Here is a 21,315-nt window from a genome sequence, read left to right as displayed (position 1 = left end):
GCTGGGCCCTTGAGTCTGACTTCGCTTGCTGGCGGTCAGCAATTCAGGTTATGGTTGACAATGGGAAGCCAGCTGGTCACTGACTGACCTATACCCACCCAAACCTTAGATACCAGAGCTGGGGAGGCTGCCTGCCCCCCCTGCAGCCACCACGAGGCATGTTAGCATCAACAGACCGTTGCTGCTGGAGACAGGAGGACAGTGTCCCTGGCAGAGCTGTGGGTGTCAGGGAAGGTCCTTGGACCGGAAGGTGCTTGCATCTCCTGTAGCAGGGGCTGTGCTCTCTGCAGCTTGTGGGAAGCGCTGCTAGGCTGCGCAGGCAGGGATTGCACCAAAACGTCTGTTGTGCAACCTCCTTGCCCATGCGGCAGTCATGCAACGTGGGGGAGCAACCACACGTGCGGCGCAGTGCTGTCAGAGCACTACGTGCGATGCCAAACAGACCCTACCTGGGCTGCTGAGGAAAGCTGGAGGGTTTGGCTTGGAGCACGCTGGCTGTTGGCTCGCCGCCTTGAGCCCTGTGGAGGATCCTGGAGCACAAAACACACAGCAGTGCCTGAGCTGCTCGCTGAAAGCGTGGAGTGTGGCTGGGGGGGCTCTGCATGTGGAACATCCACAGTCCTGCACAAGTAGCCAGCTGTTCCCTGAATGTGGGGAAAAATGTGACGTAACGTGAGATGCGGCCTTCAGTTGTGTGCAAGAAGAAATCCTCCATGGCAGCGGAGGCTCGGCAATGCTGACTACCAACCGATGGGCACAGAGGCGAATGGTGGGTGGGGTGTGTGTCTTTCAAAGCAAGGCTACCAGATGAGAAAGCCATAGGGACATCTGTGTCCTTGGGTAGCACAGGCACAGGAAGGAGAACCTGGCCTCTGGGCATGAACAGCAAGCAGGATAGCCACCAGATAATATGTGGAATAAAATGGGATGGGGCCTCGCTAAACGTAATGTACTCACTTCAGAATCGTCATAATCGGAGCCATTGAGTTTGATCCTGACCACAACAACTTGATGCATCAAGTTTGACAACTTGGGGGCAACAAGGGGGGGGATGAAATGCTGATTGGGAATGCTCTATGCTCACCAGAAAGTGAATTTTGGTTATGGCATGGTTGATCTCAGTTAAAATGGGAGCTGCTTTGAACCGTGTACTCTTCTTGGGGTTATTTTTCTTCTTACAGGCAATCCTGGGTGTCTAAAAAATGAAATCCTTTTTATTTGACGAGGTCACGGGGGGCTGGCCAGCAGCCAGGCACAGGGCTCCAGCACAGCTCTGCCCCATCCTCTCTACAAGCCCATCACTTCCCCCAGCGTGCTTCTCTTGCATGTACTTCTGCACGCTGCAAGGAGAGGCTTAGGTTTGCTCTTCTGCTCGGTATTTAGCTTTGCACTGTGCTTTGAGGTCAGTAACGTCTTAAGACCTGTTGCAGTCTCTGAATATAACCCCCCGCCTTTGTTGGGGGGAGGTTGACTGAGCCACATGATCAGAGTCAGGTGACAATATTGGGCACAAAACCAGAGGAGAATAAACAGTTGGGTGTGGGAGATCTGTAGCTGCTGATCTTGCCTTTTGACAAGCTGTGTTACTCCTCAGGGAAAAATGAGTGCCTGGCCCTCTCCTCTGCTTTGGAGCTTAACCACGGTGTGTCTAACAGGTAAGTCCTCCTGAACCAGCGTTTGCTGGCTGAGCATGGAGGTGGGTAAAGCCATAGAGGGCTTGTGAAAGCACTGGGCTTTGCAGTCTCGGCGTGCTGCAGGAGGGCTGGGAAAGAGCAGGGGGGGAAGGCAGAAAAGGAAGTGTTGAAAGATAGGCACTGTTGGAAACGCGCTGTATGTGGTAAATATAAACACTTGCTTTTGTAAGAGGGGGAAAAAAAAGGAGAAAAAATAGAGCCCTGTTACTCTGCATACTGAGGATTTGCAGTGGCCTCTTCATGGCTTGTCTTAAACCCCAAGGAACAGGATCCCCCAATATGTTCACTTTCTTGAGGTATTTTAGTAACTGGGCCTTTATAAGAGAAAGAGCATATACAAAAATATTCAGGCATTTTTCTAATCATGCCTCTATCTGCTCCTTACCTTGTTCTTTTCATCCTTTTGTACTGCTTAGCTATATATATATATAAAAATAAATATCTGTGTTCTTATAGTTAATATTTTTGCTATGTGGAATATGCAAAACTCATTGCACTTCAGATCACGTACCTTCCTGCAGTCCACCTGCATTCGGGGGGCTGGAGGCTGCCGGGGCCCTGCAGCCACCTCCCTTCTTGGATCAAGAACCCATCAGCCCTGCTAGAACAATTTGCATTTTACTGAGTTCCTTGTCAAGGAACTGCTCAGAGCTGCTCAGAGCAAATACCTGCCGAGCCTCATCTTATCTGCGTGCGTACAGGGCAGCCTGGGCACGTAATGAGGTACGAGCCGTAGTCTGGCACTCTCATGGAATTAAACGACTTGAGGAAACTCTCCGTTTCAGGATCCAATTATTCACCTGTTGAATTCACCAAAGATGATTATTATCTTCATCTAGATGTGTAACTGTTAGCTTGGTTGTGTTTTGTTTGGCTTGAAGGATTAGTTTTTCAGAATGGCAGGCTGTGCAGTTGTGCAAGATGGAGAGAAAGGAAAAATAAGGGAGCATCCGCCCGATTTCTGCATTTTGTGAGTTCCCAGCCGGTGTCTGTGTGCCTCGCAGGTCAGCAGGGTTGCTTGCCTCATAAGTCAGGAAGGATTAGCTCTGTAGTTAAGAGTTCAGTGACCTTCCCTGATGTCCTTAAGGCTCTTGAAGTGACACATGATGCCAAGGTGTCACAGAGAGTGACCCATCCTTGAAGTGTCCCTGGAGATACCTTTGTTGATTCACAGCATCCCTAAAAAAAAAAAAAATAAAATTCTCTAGGAAGCAAGATCACTGCTCCTGGGCATAGACAGGGTAAGTGCAGGAGAGAAGAGGGTCTGATGAAGCTAAGGTTGTTTGAGTATTGTTTTTTCTCCTGTGATACTACAACCGGTAAAACAAAACATCACCCATTTTTACTAGATGCTCAAAACTATTTTTTCCAGCCTGCCTACTTTATAATTTCGTTTAAACAACTTCTGGAGGAAAAAAAAAAAAAAAAAAAGTAGTACTGGCTACTGAAGTTTTGCAAGCGCTTTTTAGTGACTATTTCAGTAACATGTTACGAAAAGTTGTTTTCCATTTTAAAAAATTCATCCTAACAGTACCACCATTTACCACCAGAACCAGCCAGCCAACGGAAGCTTACAAAAAAGCAATATTCAACTAAAAAATGGTGTGCAGCCCGAGGCGTTTAAATCCCCTGCAGTGCCTCTGGCTGACAGAGCTGAGCAAATGTTGGGGACAAGCTGCTCTGTGAGAGATTGGACTTTGATCCCAGTGGTCCTGAGAGCTTTTCCCAGGAGAACTTGATGGGGCCGTTGACTTACTGCTAGCATTTATTTTGAGATCAGTGCAATAAAACTCGGCACCGACTCTGCTGATCGCTGGATGTGAGGAAAGAGAAGCAGACTTACTTCAGCCCTTAAAGCAGGTGAGTCAGGTGGAGAACTGTGCATCTTGGCCCAGGGTCAAGGCACAGCCGAGGCAGCAGTGTCCTCTGAGGGGTGCAGAGCTGCGCTCCCTGCCTAGGACCAAAGCTGGTGTTTCCAGGTCACCTGGATTTGGGCCTGGGGCAAACAAATACGCCACAGAACGTTCACTGTTAAATTCAGCATCTGTGCTGGGGGCTACAGCAAGAAAATGTGGGCAGTGGCCCAGATGGTCTGGCTGCTTATCTGCTGCTTCCTTCAATAGGTACAGAAAGATAGTTTTTTGCACACAGTGGAGTACAAAGCAGGCAGTATGCAACAGGGGGGAGAACTTCCAGTGAGCTCTCTCCATGTGATCGCAACTTTGTAAGGACTCTTTTATTCAGTCTCCTGATCTTGCTGTAGAAATTTAACTAGAGATACTAGTCAGCTTGGTCTGCATATTGTTGTTCATACTATGGTGGGGCTAAGCACTGGTACCCATGGTGCCCAGCTTCACGTGCTGTAGCCAAAATTGAGAGAGAAATCATAGGCTGGCTGGAGGAGAAGCGGGCTTGGGAAAGAGCCAACAGGGCCCTGTAGGTCTGCGGTCACCTGGTGCTTGTCCTGTTGCGACTCAACAGTGCTGCCCCTCTGAGTCCCTAGCTTCTCATCCTGCTCATGTCATTCCTCATCCACACCCTGCTGTTGGCTGTCAGCTGCACTCTTTGAGCTCCTTGAAACCCATAAAGCAAGTCCTTAAAACAGTCGTTTTACTTTCCATGCCAATGGCCGCTTGATTTCAGCAGGCCCTCTTGCTGGCATGGCTTAGCACATGTGTGGTGGTTGGAAGAGCATGTAAACACCATGTTATTAGCCATAGTTGCATACTGATGCTGTGTAAAGTTGGACATTTTCTGAAGCTGCAGTTATTTTAGAGTAAATCCTTGCCCTGAGTTTCTGACTCAAGCTGATGTGACAGCTGTTGTGGCAGGAGCTGGCTATTTTGTTTTTGCGTTGCTTCCTTTGCTTAGTACCACACTGCTAAATTAAAACCAGCTTGCTACTTTTCATGTTTAGGCTTATGGGTCTCTCCTCTGTTCAGAGACTGGAAGACATCCCCTGTGCTTGTGTGTCAAGAGATGGCTTTCAGCAGCAAACAACATTTCGGTCCACTACGCATCATGGCGAAACAACTTGAACTGTAGTAACACCACTTTTCTCAGAAGATTACAGCTGTCCCCACTCTGAAGGGGGGATTTCAGAATCAAAGCGAGTCTTGGCCTGTGGGTTCCCTTCTGGTTACTGGCTGTATCTCCAGAACAGCTTAAAAAAAATAAATAATCTCACACCCATGACTTCTCTGTTTTGATCCCTTTAACTGAGATGGGATAAAACAGCCAGCTACTTGACAAGCATCTTAAGTCAGACTGTTGTGACATCTCAGGATAAAGTGTCTCGAGGAGCTGTAGCTAACAAAACCGAGTGCCTCAGGCTGTTGTTGTGCCTTTTTATCCAGGAGAGTCAGACCTCCTGGACATCTGCATCTACTGAGTTGTGGCCTCATGGACCCACTAATTTATTTCCTTGATAAGTCTCTGGTATGCCAGGGATGCTTAGATGCTGCCCATGTTTGCCTCCTTTTTTCTGAATTGCTCTGCAGTGGAACAGAGCAGAAGGGGGTTTCTGGACATCAGACAAGGATACAGGGGTTAAGCAACTGATAAAGCCCTAATGGGAAGCCTCTGTTAAAGGCAGAACAATAATATGGCCACTAAGGATGTTACTTCTTCTCTTAGGTATTACTTTAGGCCAGACAACCACCGCCCAGGTCCCTACTGCATCAACACCAGTGCCTCCCAGTGCAACTACCACGCAGGTCCTCATTGTGTCAACGCCAGCACCTCCCAGTGCAACCAATACCACAGCTTCTGCTGCCCCAGCTGCCCCTGCAACACTCTCAGCCAGCGTGGCATCAACCACTGCAAACCTTGTCATGTCCACAGCAGCACCCTCTGCTGATCCAAGCACAAAAGAGCCTGATAAGGCTCTGCCCACCGCGAAAGATGTGACCGTCCTCATCTCTGGCAGCATGGCCACCTCTCCAGTGTCTACGGGACCGATGGCTGCACCCACCAGTGCCCCAGTGTCCCCTCCAGGCATGACCACGTCTCCCAGGGTCCCATCAGCAGCTCCATTCCTCACCACCCCCAAACCCTCGAACTGCAGCAGAGTGAACATGACGGCCTGTGCCCGCTGCTCCCCAGGGACGTATCCCAGTGAAGGTAAGAGTGTTAGGTGGCAAAGTGACTCATCAAGGGAGGTGAAACCAGCACACGTTCCCCTGTTGGAGGCTGGGACAGGCAGCAGGAGTGGGAGCTAATTCATTGTACTTTTCTGGTTAGACTTGGCCGTTGCTGGCCTTGTGCTGTGTATTGGTCTTCCCGAGGCTTCCCCAGTAGGATGAAGAAGCGGTGGGGTTCTGGCACAAAGTGTGGCACAGGTGCAACCCTGATCTGTTGGCCGGAGGGTGTTGCTTTGAGGTAAGGTGCCAAATACAAGGACAGCTTCTAAATATGTCTCGAATGTTGGAAACGGAATCTCTGCTATAGAAACAGCCTTTTCACTTTGGCTTGGGAAGCTACTCAGTCAATCCCTGTTGTGGTCAAGAGTGCATAGAATTACCTTTTCCAGAAGTTAGTTATGTTGTAACATGGTTGGTTTTGTGTTTCTTTTTCGTTTGCTTTTTTGTTTGTTTGGTTGTTTTTGGTTTTTTTGGTTGGTTTTTTTTTTTTTTGGGGGGGGGGGGGGTGTTTAAACATCACCATCACATTCCCCAAAAAATCTGAAATTTTTTAAAAAAATCCCTAAAATACAAGTCATGTACTTTTTGCTTACTTCCCCCACTGAAGGGCACTTTTTAAAAGAGGAATGAGCAGCTCTGATGCTTTGGGGTAAATCTGCAGAGGATGGGAGGTAATTCCTGTCTCACTCACATGCAGGATGTTCATCTGCGGGGTCTTCTCCTTTTCCCATGCTTGGTTGCTGCAACACCAAGGACTGGGTCCTGCAAGCGGTGGGATGGCAGGTCTGATGTGTGCAGCTACAGCAAATCCTGCATGATTACTCTGTGTAGCTTGGATTTGTTTTGTGGAGCAGAGAGGGCTAGAGCTTGTATCTGGTGGGAATGCCATGGTACCTGTCCTGAAAGAAAAGCTGTTGCTGCTTAAGGCAGATCCTCTGCTCTGGGGTTTTATTCTTCAGTTCTGCTTCCCACAAGCCTAAATTATCAGTTATCCAAAGGAGTATGTAGTAGTTTTTTGTTTGTGTGTGGGAGAGAAAACAAGGGAAACCCTCCTGGCCCCTCAAGTTAAAAGAGAAGAAAGCAGTTATCTTAATTACCAGAAATCCACGCTGACAGACTTGAGACCTTAGATCATCTTATGGCTATTCTTCAGCTTGCTAATGATGCACAGCAGGATAATTAGCATTAATATTACAGTTTCTATTCTCCAAGACTGTCTTGCAGGTGGGGTTGCATCCCAATGCTTCTGCATCCATGGCAGCCGGAGTTTAAGTCTCGCGATCCTAATCCTGACTTTTTTGTTCCAATTTAGGCACCTTGAGCTGCTCGTGCTGTGGGGGGGGCTCGTGCATAGACCCCAGTGCCTGCACCTCCTGCCCGCTGGGCCACTACCAGCCCGAAAGTGGGCAACCATCATGCCTGCCTTGTCCTCAGGGCCATTATGCCAAGTAAGTGACTGAGCTGCTGGGCATGGGGTGGTGGCTGCTCTTCCTCAAAACACTTCCCAGCTGTCAAAATCTCCTTTGGGCTATAGGAAAAGCACTGCCAGGGTTGTTTCTCAGTGGGAAACACAGGGGGTTTTACATCTCTGAGAGAAAGAGCAGCTCAGGGCTCGCTGCACCCACCCATGATGCAAGATAGTAGGCGGTGGCAGCGAGAGGCCGTGCGCTCCCTGGCTTCTCACTGGGCTTTGTGGCAAACTGGGTCAGGGAGCTCAGTCACTGCAAAGCTGAAATAGCTACGTGCCTGTTAAGCTGACCTACAAACAGCCCTGCCTCTGGAGAAGCCCCAGGCTGCCCTTCTCTCTGCTCTTCAAATGAACTCCCCGTGGGGCAGGCGGAGGTGTGAAGGTGTGTGCCTCTTAGCACTGCTACATCCTTTCCATCAGGAAACCTTGGTGTGGGTGTCCTTGTGCCGAGGGCTTCCCAGACGCAGCTCCAGCTCTCTGCAGGCTGCCTTTTTTTCCCCCGCAGTCTTTTGTATGTGTTAGGAGGGAGAAAAAAAAATCTTTTTTTTTTTTTTTTTTTTTTTTGTGATGGGGGCACACTTGGGAGCGAGGTGTGGGTTCAGTTCCTCAGCTTTTTTCTAGGATATCTCTAGCCAACTGGCTTTATCTCTATGCTTTGCCCAATTACTTTCTCAATCCCTATTCTGTTGCCTCCAAGGGATTCATTACATTTAAGTTACTGGCATCTAAAGCAATATATTTGGGATGCTATAGTGTGGAAAAGCTAACGATATCTCAGCCAGAAGCCCAGCCTTGCAGTTTCACCAGGCTGCCTCACCCTGGGTACACTGCACAAGTGTCCTCTGGCTGCAGGTTGCTGCCAGCAGCCCGTGGGCTTTGTCCCGCAGGCAGCTGCAAGGACAGGCGAGAGCTTCCCAGGACAGTGTCCCTGGCAGAGCACCTCCATTCAGGTCAGTCCTGGGGAGAGGGAACATGCCCACAGGGACGGGTGAGCTGACCACACAGTTTATTTGCAGCAGCCCCTGAGTCTGAGGGGCCACCAGCTTCCTCCTCCGTGCTCCTCCCTTGCTGTTGGTGCTGTGAGGACCTGCCTTACCTTATTTACCCCTTTTCCCCCCCAAGCGCTTTAGAAAAATAATCAGAAGCAGTCTTCAGGGCATCACACACACGTTGCCGTTGGGATGTTGGAGAGGGCAATGCAGAGCCGGGGAACAGGAAGGTTCAGCAGACAGCAGCTGGGGTTACGCATGTTGGAGGGGGGACCAGTAGAAGGGGGGATGCAGGGAAGCGGAGGGGAGGGGGTCTGATGGGCACAGTGTGTGCGTGGCCACCTCTGTGGCAGCTGCCCGGGCCTCAGGGCTCCAATGGGATTGTTTAACATTTTTGTGGTATTTGGAGAATCCAGCACTCCCTGAGCTTTGAGTGGCTCTGGCTGGTGCAGGCCCTGTATTGGTTTGTTCTAAGCAAAGCATTTGCTATGTTTCCAATTTATTTTTATTTTTTTCCCACAAATCTTGCTCAGCCCTGGGGTTTCCAAAGGAATTAAAGAACATGTCCTTGTTTTCCTCCAACACATCTCTGAGTATGTTAACAAATTCTTATCCCCACATGCTTGTTGTTGGGGATTTGGCTCTGTTGGTGACAAATGCAATAGCTTTTCTCTTTCTCTGCCTTTCCCTCTTTTCTTCCCCCTCCTCCTGGAGGTCTAACATATTGTATCCCCTTTCCCACAGCCTCTGTTATTTAAGGTCAGGACTCTCACACATCAGTACCTGTGGTTTAGCTCCTTTTTTTGACTCTGAAGTGAGTGAACTTTCAACAATCAAACGACTCCTTTAAAAATTGCTGATGAATGCTGAACATCCAGCACCTTTCTAATGCAATTCAATTTCCAAGTGTGAATATAAAAGCCTGGCTTTAAACCCAGGTTTTTAAGCCTGGCTACAACATAATTTTCAAGACCTAGAATTCAGACTAGAAAACCTGTCTTTTCCATATAGCCCACAGGCACAGGGCATCTCTAATGTCAGTAATACAGAAAACTTTATTTTTTCAGTGGACCTTAAACATTCAGGTGCGATTATATTATTGGTTTTCTGCCTGAACTCCTTCTTTATAATTACCCTATTTCTAGACTTCTCAGTAAAACGGAGTTATGCTCTGCTCTCTCCTCTTAAAGTCGATAGAGGCTTGGGTGACCTAAAATAGCATTCACCTCTGCTTCCTCCTCTCCTAGCTTCACAAGGAGCACCGTGTGCCTTCCCTGCCCACCTGGCCATTTTGCTAATGAGTCTGGGGCTGCAGTCTGCAGAGCGTGTGAGAAAGGTAGGCTTTGATTTATTTTCAACCCAAATGCATTTTCATCAGGCTATGCAATGCTTTTTCCCATGGCCAGATGCAATTACCAGGTAACTTAAAAGCACTGGAGAGTAAACAGGTTATTTTGTTCAGGCTAAATATAGAATAGCAGATTCTGTTCTGTTATTGAAATTTTTATTAAAATGAAAAGAACAGATCTCAGAGTCATGCTTCTGTTAGCAGCAGGCTAGTACTAACACTGCAATGAAAGCCTTTTCCAGAAAGTCAGGAAAGAAGGTTTATGAAATGCAGTTATAGCACAAGGGGGAGGAGGGTGTTAGGAAAATAAAATATTCTTCTATTTTTAATGACAAAAATTAGTCTAAGCCATCTTTGTTTTCAGTTTGGCAATCTTCTGTGGTCTGAATATTAAGTGTAAAACTCTCCTTATTGCCCAGACCTTAAAACCTGGGTTTTCAGCAAGCTACTTTGCACCTGGCTAATGCACTGTGAACCTGGTACAATGCGGTCGCAGTGTAACAACATGTTCAAAACAGACTAGCATTTACTTATGCAAAAACCTAATTAACACATGCAATGCAACAGCTATTCTGTACACAAATTAAGTGCTCCTCATACGTGCACAACTGTTCTTTTGAAAATCTGCCCACCAAACTGTTTGGCTGGTACTTAAATCTTGGCTATCACTTGCTAAGTTTGAGAGGGGAAAAGTCTTAGCTGCTGACAGTGCTGCAGTATGTCACTCCCTTTATTCATTTATAAATTGCAAATGCAATTTATAAATGTGAAATGTATTTCAGGGCATTTCACTCCTTGTGCTTTGGGGAAGGATCTGTACGTGTCCTCCTGCCCATTCATGGCCCTGGTGGTGCAGGGAGGGAGGGTGAACAGCAGATTGCTGCACTGAGCAGAGCCGTCCTGGGTGGTGGGTCTTGTGCCCTTCCTTTTTGGGGGAAGATGCACCCCAGGCTTCTTGGGGTGGGGGAACCCCTGGAGAGGCTTGCCCTGGCCAGAGACCTGCTCCAGCGGAATAACCTAGGAGTCGACACTGGAATCGCCTATTTCAGCTTCATTGCAGCTGAACCCAGTGCTAGGAAGGTTGACAGGTCGTTCTGTTTCCCTGGCAGGGTTTTGGATGTGAGAGTGACACCAGGGAAATCTGCCTAAGGCCTGCCCCAGCATGGCAGAGGTCGTTATGAAACTGTCATTGCTCCTTCAGGGCTTTTGACAAATAGAAAAACGAAAGTCCTGAGTTAGCCCATGAAATGGCACTTCAAGTGTGTTGTGGGGAGGTGATTTGGTTGCTTGTAAAATGGAGATGAGATGAGCAAATATACAACGATGTGTGGTGGTGGTGGTGGAGGAAAGACCCTGAAGCCTTACTTTTCTCTTTTTCAGGCTATTTTAGCTCTAAGCAAAATGCAGTTTTTTGTCTGCCTTGCCTGCCTGGATCATTTTGCAAGTAAGAAGTCTGCTTGTGATGCTGGCCATCAGGCAGACAGGGAGGGGTGGTTTTCTTTTAGCCACAGAACTAGAAGAACCAATGCAGTGGCCAAAGGCGAGTCGCCTGCCGTTTTAGCTGTAGGGACATTGGTGCTGACCCTGGCAAGAGAGGGATGGTATGATGAAGGGGGGATCCTGGCTACGTGTGGAGGTACCCCGTGATGACATGGTAGAGCATCAGCTCACAACCCGCTTCCCAGCGTTGCTGTATTGTGTGGGCATTGCACACCACCGACAGACTGATCCTGGCACAGGGACTGAGCTGAGCACCGCTCTGCATTCTGTAGGTTGAAGCTGAGCTGGTGGTTTATTTATTCTGAGTAGGGATGTGCAGAAGGCAGTAGTTAAACTGCCCTGGCTGAGCTGTCACCTCCGGGGTGGGAGGGAGGCCCTGAGAGAGGTGCTAGTGTGGGGTACCTTGTGATGGGCTCTGCACCCACCAGGTAGGGTTGCCTGCATGGGGTTTACATCCAAAACAGGTGAATTAGCACATGAATACTTACTTACCTTCCTCCTGACCTCACCTTGGGCTCATTTGTCCCGTGTTATGCAGCAGATCTCTGCTGACCCTTGATTAAATTGCCACAAGACTGGACCCGGGGCTCACCCAACTGTATCACAGTCTCTCTCCCAGCTCCCTGCCAGTACCCACTGACTGGTTCCAGCCAAGTTTGCTAAGGAATAGCGACTTCTGGGTCAGCAAGTTCCTACAAGTGTCATGCAAATAAGTAACCAAAGAGAGGACAGAAACATCATCATGTGCCCAGCCCTAATTAGACACGCAAGCAAACCACACGGGAGAGAGGCACGGTTAATACCCACAAAATGGCAAAAGCTTAGTTCCTGGTAGACCCTGGAGACTTCAGTCTGTGCATACATAAGAGAGCTGGCTTTGGTGGGCTGGGCTGGGCTTGGAAGTGCCAGTCCTACAGCGTTGTGTGCCTACTCTCCCCTCCGTAGCAGCAGCAGCTGCACGGCGTGCCTGCCTTGTGCTGCTGGGCAAGAGGCTCTTCGGGAGGCGTCGGAGGCGTGCATGCCCTGCCTGCCAGGTAACGCCTGCAGCTGAGGAGGGGGTGTGGGGGGGTGGGGAGTGGGGAGCTGCGGGAACGTGCCTGCATTGGCACCAGAAGGAACGGTGCATTCCTGAGACTTGAGCCTCTGACCTGGAGTTTGCCACTCCTTGGCGGCACAGATGCCCTGGCTGACATCTGCAGAGCAGACTGTTGCCCCCACAGTGATGGGAGGGTGCTGGGGGTTTTTGGCCCTTCCTAGTTTGCTAGGACCTACAGCTGGAGACTGTGCCTATGCCATGCCTTCCCGCAGGCATGGTTAATGGCTTGGAGGAAGGCTGGTCGCCTGCATGCCGGGGCTGCTAAGAGCTGTGGCTACATATGGTTCTAGCAAAAAAGTGTCTTCATTGGTGGTGGTTGTTTTGCTGATGAAACCACAGACTTGCTAGCAGAGGTGGGGGATGCTCCACACCCAGCAAGAGCGAGGCAAAGGGGAGGTCAGTGGGGTGTGTGTGTGTGAGGAAACGACCCTGCTCCTTGCATCGCTGTCTTAAATAACATCAGACTCCGGTGGGTGAGCCAGCAGGAGGGCAGAGTGCTCGGGTTGCTCCCATAGCCACCGATGGTGAGCCTCTGTTCTGGAGGCAGTAGCAGGGATTTCTTGCAGGTAAGTTGTGTTATAAACATGCAGAAAAATATTTGCTGCTTTGAGACCCAGGACTTCTGTGACCTGTCATTCCCACAAAGCTTAGGAATCTGAGCTGTGCTTTAAACTTTGCTCAGTGAGTTTCAAACAGCTAGAAAAGGTTTTGAATCCAGAATTGGAGAGGATGAAACACTACTGGCCTCCAGCTCCAACCTTCTGTCAGCTTTAAAGCCAGAGCTCACTACTAACCCATCTCCTGCCATACTTCCACTCGTACTTGGCAACAACTCTGGTTGCCAAGACCTAACCTCAGATATCCTTTAGTCCCTCTGTCCTCGTTTGTTCTGTCCTGCCCCTTTGCCACTGAGCAAGGGCCAAAGCCCAGGCTCAGCTTTTGTTATACACGTGAAGTATTTAATGGTCTTTCTCCTTGTGTCTTTGAAAGCTCAGTCATCCGTATGCAATTGCAAAGGCCCCAGAGTCTAGTCCCAGATCTTAATTTTTGTGCTTATTTGCTGTTTTAGGTACGTTCAAAGGTCCCAGTGATAACAAATGCAAGCTCTGCAGGCCAGGAGAATACCAGTTACAGCAGGGCAAGGAGAGCTGTGACCTGTGCCCAGAAAATCACTACTGCCCTGTGAGTCTCTGGTTTGACAGCCTGGATTAACAAATACAGCTGTCCCAAGACAAGCAAAATACACTTAATGCCGTTTTTATCTGAGCCTCTTTCCTATTCTTAAACAGAGACAGGGCTGGTTAAAGTTATGGCACCTGGAGCTTGGCTTTGTGCCACCCTTGGAGCTGTCTGGTCTCATCATGGGAACAGCAGAGGATGGTGTGTCCTTTAATGAGGGGGTGGTGGTGTATGGACATGCTGTATAATGACATCTTCTGCTCTTTGCCTTGCTCTGAATAACACCATAGGAGCAGACAGGCTGAATTTAATGATGGCAGGTTAATTACTTGGTTATTTTCCTCATGTTTTTTTAATGCTGAAGTGTCACCTCCCTTCACGCTAGTTACCTTATGCAGTCCTCGCTGTTTGCTGGTGCTGAATTACTTCTTCTCTTGGGCAGAGCCCAGATGTGACCCCGGTCAAGTGCCCTCCCGATGCCTTTTGCCCCACGGGCAGCACTGAACCGGCGTACTGCATGGAGGTCTTTCTTTACAAGGCAGGGAACTCCTGCCAGCTGACTCCCCTGACGGTCATTCTCCTGGCTGTCTTCTCAGCAGGTAAGTGTCGGTCTTCTTCGTCCTCTGCTAAAACCAGACACCCTTCTGCAGCTGGGTGCCTTTGTGTTATGCCAGTGGTGCTCTCTGGATGGTGTGTTTTGTGTTTCTGGAAACCTGGATTTCTAAAAAAGGTCTTTCTGTCTGCCTTCAATGCAAATGATAATCCTTTCCCCATTTGTAAGTAGGGATATTGCTGTGCTTGCTTGAGGGAAGGCTGGCATAATGCTGAAGGTTTGTTTGCCTTTGGGAAGCAAGTACATATATGGGCCCCAAAACAGGAATTTCTTTGCTGCCCAAAAGTAGGAAAAAGGACGATTTCCTTTTGGTACGAGACTTCAAGTTTTCTAAAAGCATTTCCCCCTCTAGCTCTTGCCACAGCATCCAGCAGGACAAGGCACTGTCAGCTTGTGCAGTGTTGGTTGTATGAATGCTGTAGGGCACCTTGTAACCAACAGCATGAAAGACAACAAACACCTACTGAGTATGTAGAACGACAGAATCATTTAGGTTGGAAAAGACCTTCAAGATCATCAAGTTCAGCCCTTAACCCAGCGCTACCAAGCCCGTCACTAAATCATGTCCCTAAGCACCACATCTACATGGCTTTTAAATACCTCCAGGGATGGGGACCACCACCTCCCTAGGCAGCCTGTTCCAATGCCTGACAACCCTTTTCGTGAAGGAATTTTTCCTACTATCCAATCTAAACCTCCCCTCATGCAGCTTGCAGGCTGTTTCCTCTTGTCCTGTCACTTGTTATCTGGGAGCACAGACTGACGCCCCTGGCTACAGCCTCCTGCCAGGCTGTTGCAGAGCCACCGGGTCCCCCCCAGCCCCCTTCTCTCCAGGCTGACCCCCCCGCCCCCCCCAGGCTGGTGCCCCAGCCCCTGCCCCAGCCCCTGCCCGGCTCTGGACACGCTCCAGCCCCTCAGTGTCTGTCTGGCCGTGAGGGGCCCAACGCTGAGCCCAGGCCCCGCGGGGCGGCCCCACCAGTGCCCAGGGCAGGGGGACAGGCGCTGCCCCGGCCCTGCCGGACACACCGTTTCGGACACCGGCCGGGACGCTGCTGGCCTCCTGGGCCACCTGGGCACGCTGGGGGCTCATGCCCAGCCGCTGCCGCCCAGCCCCCCCGGGCCCTGTCCCACCGGGCAGTTCCCAGCCCCCTGCCCCCAGCCCGCAGCTGCCGGGGGCTGGTGTGACCCAGGGGCAGGGCCCGGCGCTCAGCCCTGGGGACCCCCACACCACCGGCCCCGGCCCCTCGGCCCGGCCTGCCCGGAGCCCCCCGCAGAGCCCCCTGCCCCCGGCACAGCCACGCTCCCCCCGGCTTGGTGCCATCTGCAAATTGGCCGCGGGTGCACTCGATCCCCTCGCCCACATCATCCATAAAGGCATGAGACAGGACTGGCCCCGGCGCTGGGCCCTGGGGACACCCCTGTGACCGGCCACCGGCGGGAGGTAACTCCATTCCCCACCGCGCTTTGGGCTCGGCCACCCGGCCAGCTCCTAACCCAGCACAGACCGCGGCACCCAAGCCATGAGCAGCCAGTTTCTCCAGGAGATGCTGTGGGAGATGGTGTCAAAGGCTTTAGTAAGGTCCAGGTAGACACCACCCATGGCCTTTCCCTCATCTACTTGTTGTAGAAGGAGATCAGGTTCATCAGGCAGGACGTGCCTTTCATGAACCCGTGCTGGCTGGGCCTGATCCCCTGGCTGTCCTGCATGTGCCACATGATGGCACTCAGGCTGACCTGCTCCGTAACCTTCCCTGGCACCAAGGTCAGGCTGACAGGCCTGTAGTTCCCCTGATCCTCCTTCCTGCCCTTCTTGTGAATGTGTCACCCTGGCTGAGCTCCCGTCTGCTGGGACCTCCCCAGTGAGCCAGGGCTGCTGCTAAATGATGGAAAGCGGCTTGGCAAGCTCCTCTGCCAGCTCCCTCAGTGCCTCCAGGTAGATCTCACCCAGCCCCACAGACCTGTGCGTGTCTGAGTGGAGCAGCAGGTCACTGACAGTTTCCTCCTGGGCTGTGGGGACCTCATTCTGCTCCTCGTCCCTGTCTTCCAGCGCAGGGAGCTGAGTACTCTGAGGGTGACGGGTCTTACTATTAAAGGCTGAGGCAAAGGCGGCATGAAGTACCTCAGCCTTTTCCTCATCCTGTGTGGCAATGTTCCCCCCTGCATCCAGTAGGATTGTCCTTGGCCCTCCTTCTGTTTCTAATATATTTGTGGAAACATTTTTTATCTTTTATGGCAGTGGCCAACTTGAGTTCTAGCTGGGATTTCACCTCTCTAATCTTTGCCCTGTGTAACCTCACAATGTCCTTGTAGTCCTCCAGAGCTGCCTGCTCCTTCTTCCGAAGGTGGTAAATTCTCTTTTTCCCCACCAAGTTTCAGCCAAAGCTCTCTGTTCAGCATGTGGAGCATCCCTCATCCCAGATGCCACCTGCTGGAATTAGCTCATTAGGGCAAGCCAATGGGTGGATGAGCTTTTCCTCTTGGAAGCTACACCACGAATACTCATTGCAAAACAATGAATAAGCATTTGTAGTCTTAGCAAAGGGAAAAATAAGAGTTCTGTACGTTTTAATCAGTATTTGGGGGAGGCTTAATCAGAGATAACCGTTACAATGCAAATGAGCAACTGTTACTGCTATGGATTGCAAAAAGGGCAGACGAGCGAGCTGGGAAGGACTCAGCTGTGCACAGGCAGATGAACAGAAACTCCACTGTAAGTGCCTCTTACACTACCAGCTCTCTTGCCACAAGATTATTAATCTCCAAGTTAGAGAGATGATTAAGTCATCTGAGGATAAGGAATTGCAGCCTTATATCCATGGGTTTCTCTGGCTTAGGCACCACAGTTAGGTGCCTCCTGCAGACCTGTTCTCCATGTTGTTAAAAGGCAGGGGAGAGATAAAAATTGACGTGTTATTCCCCATGACAACCGGGAGAACAAAGCTGCTTCTCCAACAACACAGCAGCACTAGTTGTTCTCATCAAACTCTTCTCTTGGCACCTGAGGAGAGGACTGCATGGATACACAGAAGGGGGGAAAGGACAGCAGGGTCTGGAGGAGCTATACCTCCAGGAGCACTGGTTGACTGCTCATCTCCAGAGGGCTGAAACATCCCTATGGGAGCAGATGAAGGTTGTGCCGACAAGCTGTGGCTTGGAGCTGTGTAAACGCTCCTCCCCTGGCCTGTATCCCCTTGTGCCAGGCTGCAGTCCAAAAATCTGCCAGAACAGATGTCATCTTAAGTGAGTATTAATTAGAAAAAGTAGATTAAAATGAATTGTATGAAAAGCCTGTCCACCTAGGGACAACGGCCCATTAACCAGCATTTCAGATAAACATGCCTGAGGGTCACAGAACAGCATTCCTCAGTGAACTCCTGCCTGTGATGGAGCTTGCTATGAAGAGGGGTAAAGGGAACGGCCATGCAGGAACCTGCGAGTGTTTCACGGCTGGTCTGACAGATCAGTTGTTTACCACGATACTGTCTGCTCACACAACCTAAATTTGGATATATTTGTCTGGCCACATTGCATCACAGCGACAGATTTGTGCTCTTATGTTAAGATCAGTTTTCCCTGATAATGCTTCTGCCAGAAAGAAACAAACAGAATGTCATGGTACTTGGTATTTACCAATTATTTCCATGTCTATGCCCAATCTAAAAGTAAATTTTCCTGACAGTCCTGATCTCAGTCTAGACTCAAAGTTAATCTTTAGTTAGTTAGTTCTTGTGCTTCAGTGTAAGGTCATTTCTCAACAAGATCCTTTGGTGGGATCTGCAATGGGTAAGATGCCAAGTGCAAAATAACAGTTCCACAGAGTAGGAAAGGAAGTTTCTGAATTATTAAACCCTGCCATTAGTCATACAGCTTCCAGAGTAAAACCGAAATGCTGAAGTTGGGTCTTTGTTATTACAGCTAGTTGGTTGTTTTTGGTTTGGGTTTTGGGTTTTTGGTTTTTTTTTGGGGGGGGGGGGGGTTGGGTTTTTTTTGGTGCAGAGTATGTAGGAGAGAAAATCCCCTTATTTTACCAGAAGAGAATCCTTGAGTTGGGAAGGCCTACAGCAAATATCACCTGAAACTTTACTTTTCCATCTGAAAATAACTACCATACCTTATTTTCCAGGTGGAATCCTTGCTGTCTTTCTAATAGTTCTAAGAAGAAGGCAAGAATATAGCAAGAAATTGTTAAAGTCTCTATTGCTACCCCGAGGCTCAGGACGACACACAACTTATGGGGGGACTGAGCACACAGAACCTGTCTATGCTGGCTGGTAGCTAGGACATACTATCAGCAACCATCTTGCTTCTCTTTTACCTGGGACAATACAGATGTGTCTGTATAGGCAAGGTGTTCAACCATGAGCAACCTATTTCTGCATAGCTAAAATAAGTGCCAAGAAATAAAACTGAATTTTTGAGTTGTGGCTACTTGTGCTAACCAACCCTGGTGCCAGCCGTACTAAAATGGACTGACAAAAAAAATCTTAGCCTTTCAATTCCTGCCTTCTTTTACAATTAATACTGCTTTCCTCAGGAAAAAACCCCACACCACAACAGCAAACAATTAGGTCTCTTTTTCCATTTCAATAGTCAGCTCAACAAACTGAGTGAGGACCGACTTTTTCTTTTCCATTCTCAAAACTTTGCCATCACTTTAAGTCCAGGACAGGGATCCCAAAGCCTTCCCCTTCCTCTCAGCTGTGAGAAAACATGCAGCTAAAATAATGGTTGACTCCTGGACAAATATGTGTCTTTTCTTTCTTGTTGTAAGGTGGTCCTTCATACTAGAGCTACAAAAGCAACTCAAAACTTCCAGCAAAGCTCACGGGAACTGTTTCTTTCTCTGCTGAGCCACATGGGTTACGACGTGAAACTGGCAACCATTTGGAGCCAGACAGAACAGCATGCTGCAGCCATGGAAGATGCCTCACACATTTTTGCACACCTAGGAGATGTGCCTGTACTAGACCCATTGCTTTAATGCCCATGTAAAGTCTTTGCCCTGATCACTGACAGTTGATTCGTCTCCCACCCACAAGAGCAGCACGTGTGTTCTCTACCTGTTTGCCCCACAGAGCTGTGGCACTCCAAGCTTTCTCCTGTGTGCATTTTTTGTATTTGTGTATTTTACAGGGATGATTTCAAATCATGCAGGTGTTTGTTTGGCTGGTTGACCCATCTCTTTTCAAATTTGTTGTTTGCTCATTATGCGTGGTTTTTTTCTCACAGTGATCTTTAGCTTTCTGCACCTGGTCCTGGTGGCCATTTGAGGTCACCACACCAGGCACTCAAAAATGCCCGTCAACTGTAATGGAGCCAGCTTCAACTGCTCCGTAACATCAGTAACTGCAGACTCTTAACCTTCCCACCCTGTTGTCCTCCTCTTCCTACAGTGAAATTCATACACGTAGTAGGTGTGCTGTGTAACCCCAGACAGGCCAGCCACCTGTGGCCTTTTGTCACAGTCCTGTGCTTCACCAGCTCTATGAGCGCTAGTAAAAATAGCATCTACATTAAAGGATCTCTGCTTTTCAATGAATGTGTACCAAGGTGGAAGCAGGTGTTACTTCTCATGTTAAGTCTTTTGCTGGGCTAGTGCAGCAGCAGTCAGCTGAAGTAACCCAGCCGGAGGGGGGTTAAGTGATTACTGCCCTCAGCTGCTCAGTCTCTTCTCCCCAGGGGAGGTGTTACTCTGTTTAAAAAAAATAATAATATATATATATGAGTTCTCTGATCTCTTTCAACTATGCCAGATGAATAAATGGGTAGGAAGGGAGGTACCTCATTCTTTGTGGTCAGACAAGTTGCTCAGAGAAGCTGCGGATGCCCCATCCCCGGAGGTGTTCAAGGCCAGGCTGGGTGGGGCTTGGAGCAACCTGGTCTAGTGGAAGGTGTCCCTGCCCGTGGCAGGGGGGTTGGAACTAGATGATCTTTAACATCCCTTCCAACCCAAACCATTCTATGACTCTAATCTGGAGCAGTAGCAACATGGATTAGTACCTATAAACCATACCCCAAACGCCACTGCACAGCACAGGCAAAGCTCCCCACATCCCAACAGTCTCTCTCACAGTTGATTTAGCAGACAGGCGTTAAGTTTCTCAAATGGCAAAAACCTGTGGTTATTCATGACAGCAGCACAGGGACACAATCCTGATGCACAGCACCAGAGGATCTCAGCAGAACAGTAATCCATTAGTATCAAAGCAATTTTCTGAAATGCTCTTTAAAATATATATATATATATATATATATATATGTATGTATGTAGCTGCTGTCAGACACGGGAGATTCCATGCATGAAGTGAAACCAGACCCAAACAAAAACCCGGCTCAAAAAGCAAAATGCAGTCAAATTCAGACCAGACCAAGCAGGAGCAGCACCAGTGACAGCTAAATGAACCCAAGAGAATGGAACTGGTAGGATTCCATGACCAGTTAAAAGTTGTTAAAGCCTACGAAATTATGAGCAACAGGAAAGAGCACTGTAACAGGAAAAACTGGACTGCAAAAAAATGTCAACACTTTTGTGATGAGCAACACTGTGAAAACAAGCCAAAGCACAATCATTATCACCTCCATACAAGCTTAAAACTATTTGCACAGAGTCTCTTAGGAAGACTTGGAGTGTAAGTTTTCACTATGAAAGAACAACATCCAGTTCCCTCACTGCCAAACCACAGTATGTATCATTTCCCTTTTTTTCTTTAAAGAAAAAAAAAATAAACGTGCAAATATAACTATACAGATCTGTTTTACAAAAAAGAATTAGCAACTTCTTAAATAACTAGGAATGAATTTTAATATTTAATAAGACACTGAAGTTTCTCAAGCAATCAGACATGGAATAATGTGACTCAACAATGCGGAAAAATCCATTAATGTGTCTTTCAAGATATTTTGCTTTTCCAAGTAATTCAAATTAAAAAAACCCTAAAAACTGACCATGAACACAAAGCTATTGAACAAAACAGACATTTAATTTGATTAATCTTCCTAGATTGTATGAAAATACATCTAACATATTCAATTGAAAATTGTTTCCATGCTTGCTCATGTGATAAAAGAACAACAAATTGTGAATTTGGCTATTGTGTACCAGCTTTGAGAAGTTTGCTGGAAAAGGAAATACTTCTTTCTACTTCGATGGCCAAGACACTAAGTACATAATTTAATGCCACATAATATGCCATACTTAGATGTTATTTTGATGAATTTATAACAGAAAATATTTCAAGTTACTGAATGCTAAAAAGAATTGAGTTGCATCATGAGGAAGCTTAATT

General features: G+C 48.5%; 1 protein-coding gene across 2 annotated transcripts; it reads left to right on the top strand.

Moving 5' to 3' along the window:
* Positions 1–829: 829 nt before the first annotated feature.
* On the top strand, positions 830–18,453 carry LOC106112719 (mucin-5AC-like). 2 transcript variants are annotated; one of them, XM_027791223.2, is made up of 9 exons: positions 830–1,655; positions 5,331–5,816; positions 7,149–7,284; positions 9,541–9,629; positions 11,022–11,085; positions 12,087–12,175; positions 13,307–13,419; positions 13,859–14,015; positions 18,153–18,453. In XM_027791223.2, the coding sequence occupies exons 1-9, from the start codon at positions 1,601–1,603 to the stop codon at positions 18,302–18,304; spliced, it is 1,341 nt and encodes a 446-aa protein (XP_027647024.1). In that variant the 5' UTR covers positions 830–1,600; the 3' UTR covers positions 18,305–18,453. The 2 variants fall into 2 exon arrangements, with proteins under 2 accessions (XP_027647024.1, XP_055653295.1); XM_055797320.1 differs by lacking the exons at positions 11,022–11,085; positions 12,087–12,175 and having other exon boundaries at positions 834–1,655.
* The last annotated feature ends 2,862 nt before the right edge of the window (positions 18,454–21,315 follow it).

The sequence above is a fragment of the Falco peregrinus genome, chromosome 2 (assembly GCF_023634155.1).
Source record: "Falco peregrinus isolate bFalPer1 chromosome 2, bFalPer1.pri, whole genome shotgun sequence".
In the NCBI taxonomy this organism is placed as follows: domain Eukaryota; kingdom Metazoa; phylum Chordata; class Aves; order Falconiformes; family Falconidae; genus Falco; species Falco peregrinus.
This window is presented reverse-complemented; position numbering and strand designations above follow the sequence as displayed.

Bases quoted from the DNA above. Each gene is read 5' to 3' on its own strand.
- LOC106112719 (XM_027791223.2), top strand. From the start codon at position 1,601: ATGAGTGCCTGGCCCTCTCCTCTGCTTTGGAGCTTAACCACGGTGTGT. The intron at 1,656-5,330 runs GTAAGTCCTCCT...TTCTTCTCTTAG, and splicing joins AACCACGGTGTGTCTAACAG to GTATTACTTTAGGCCAGACA. The intron at 13,420-13,858 runs GTGAGTCTCTGG...TCTCTTGGGCAG, and splicing joins CAGAAAATCACTACTGCCCT to AGCCCAGATGTGACCCCGGT.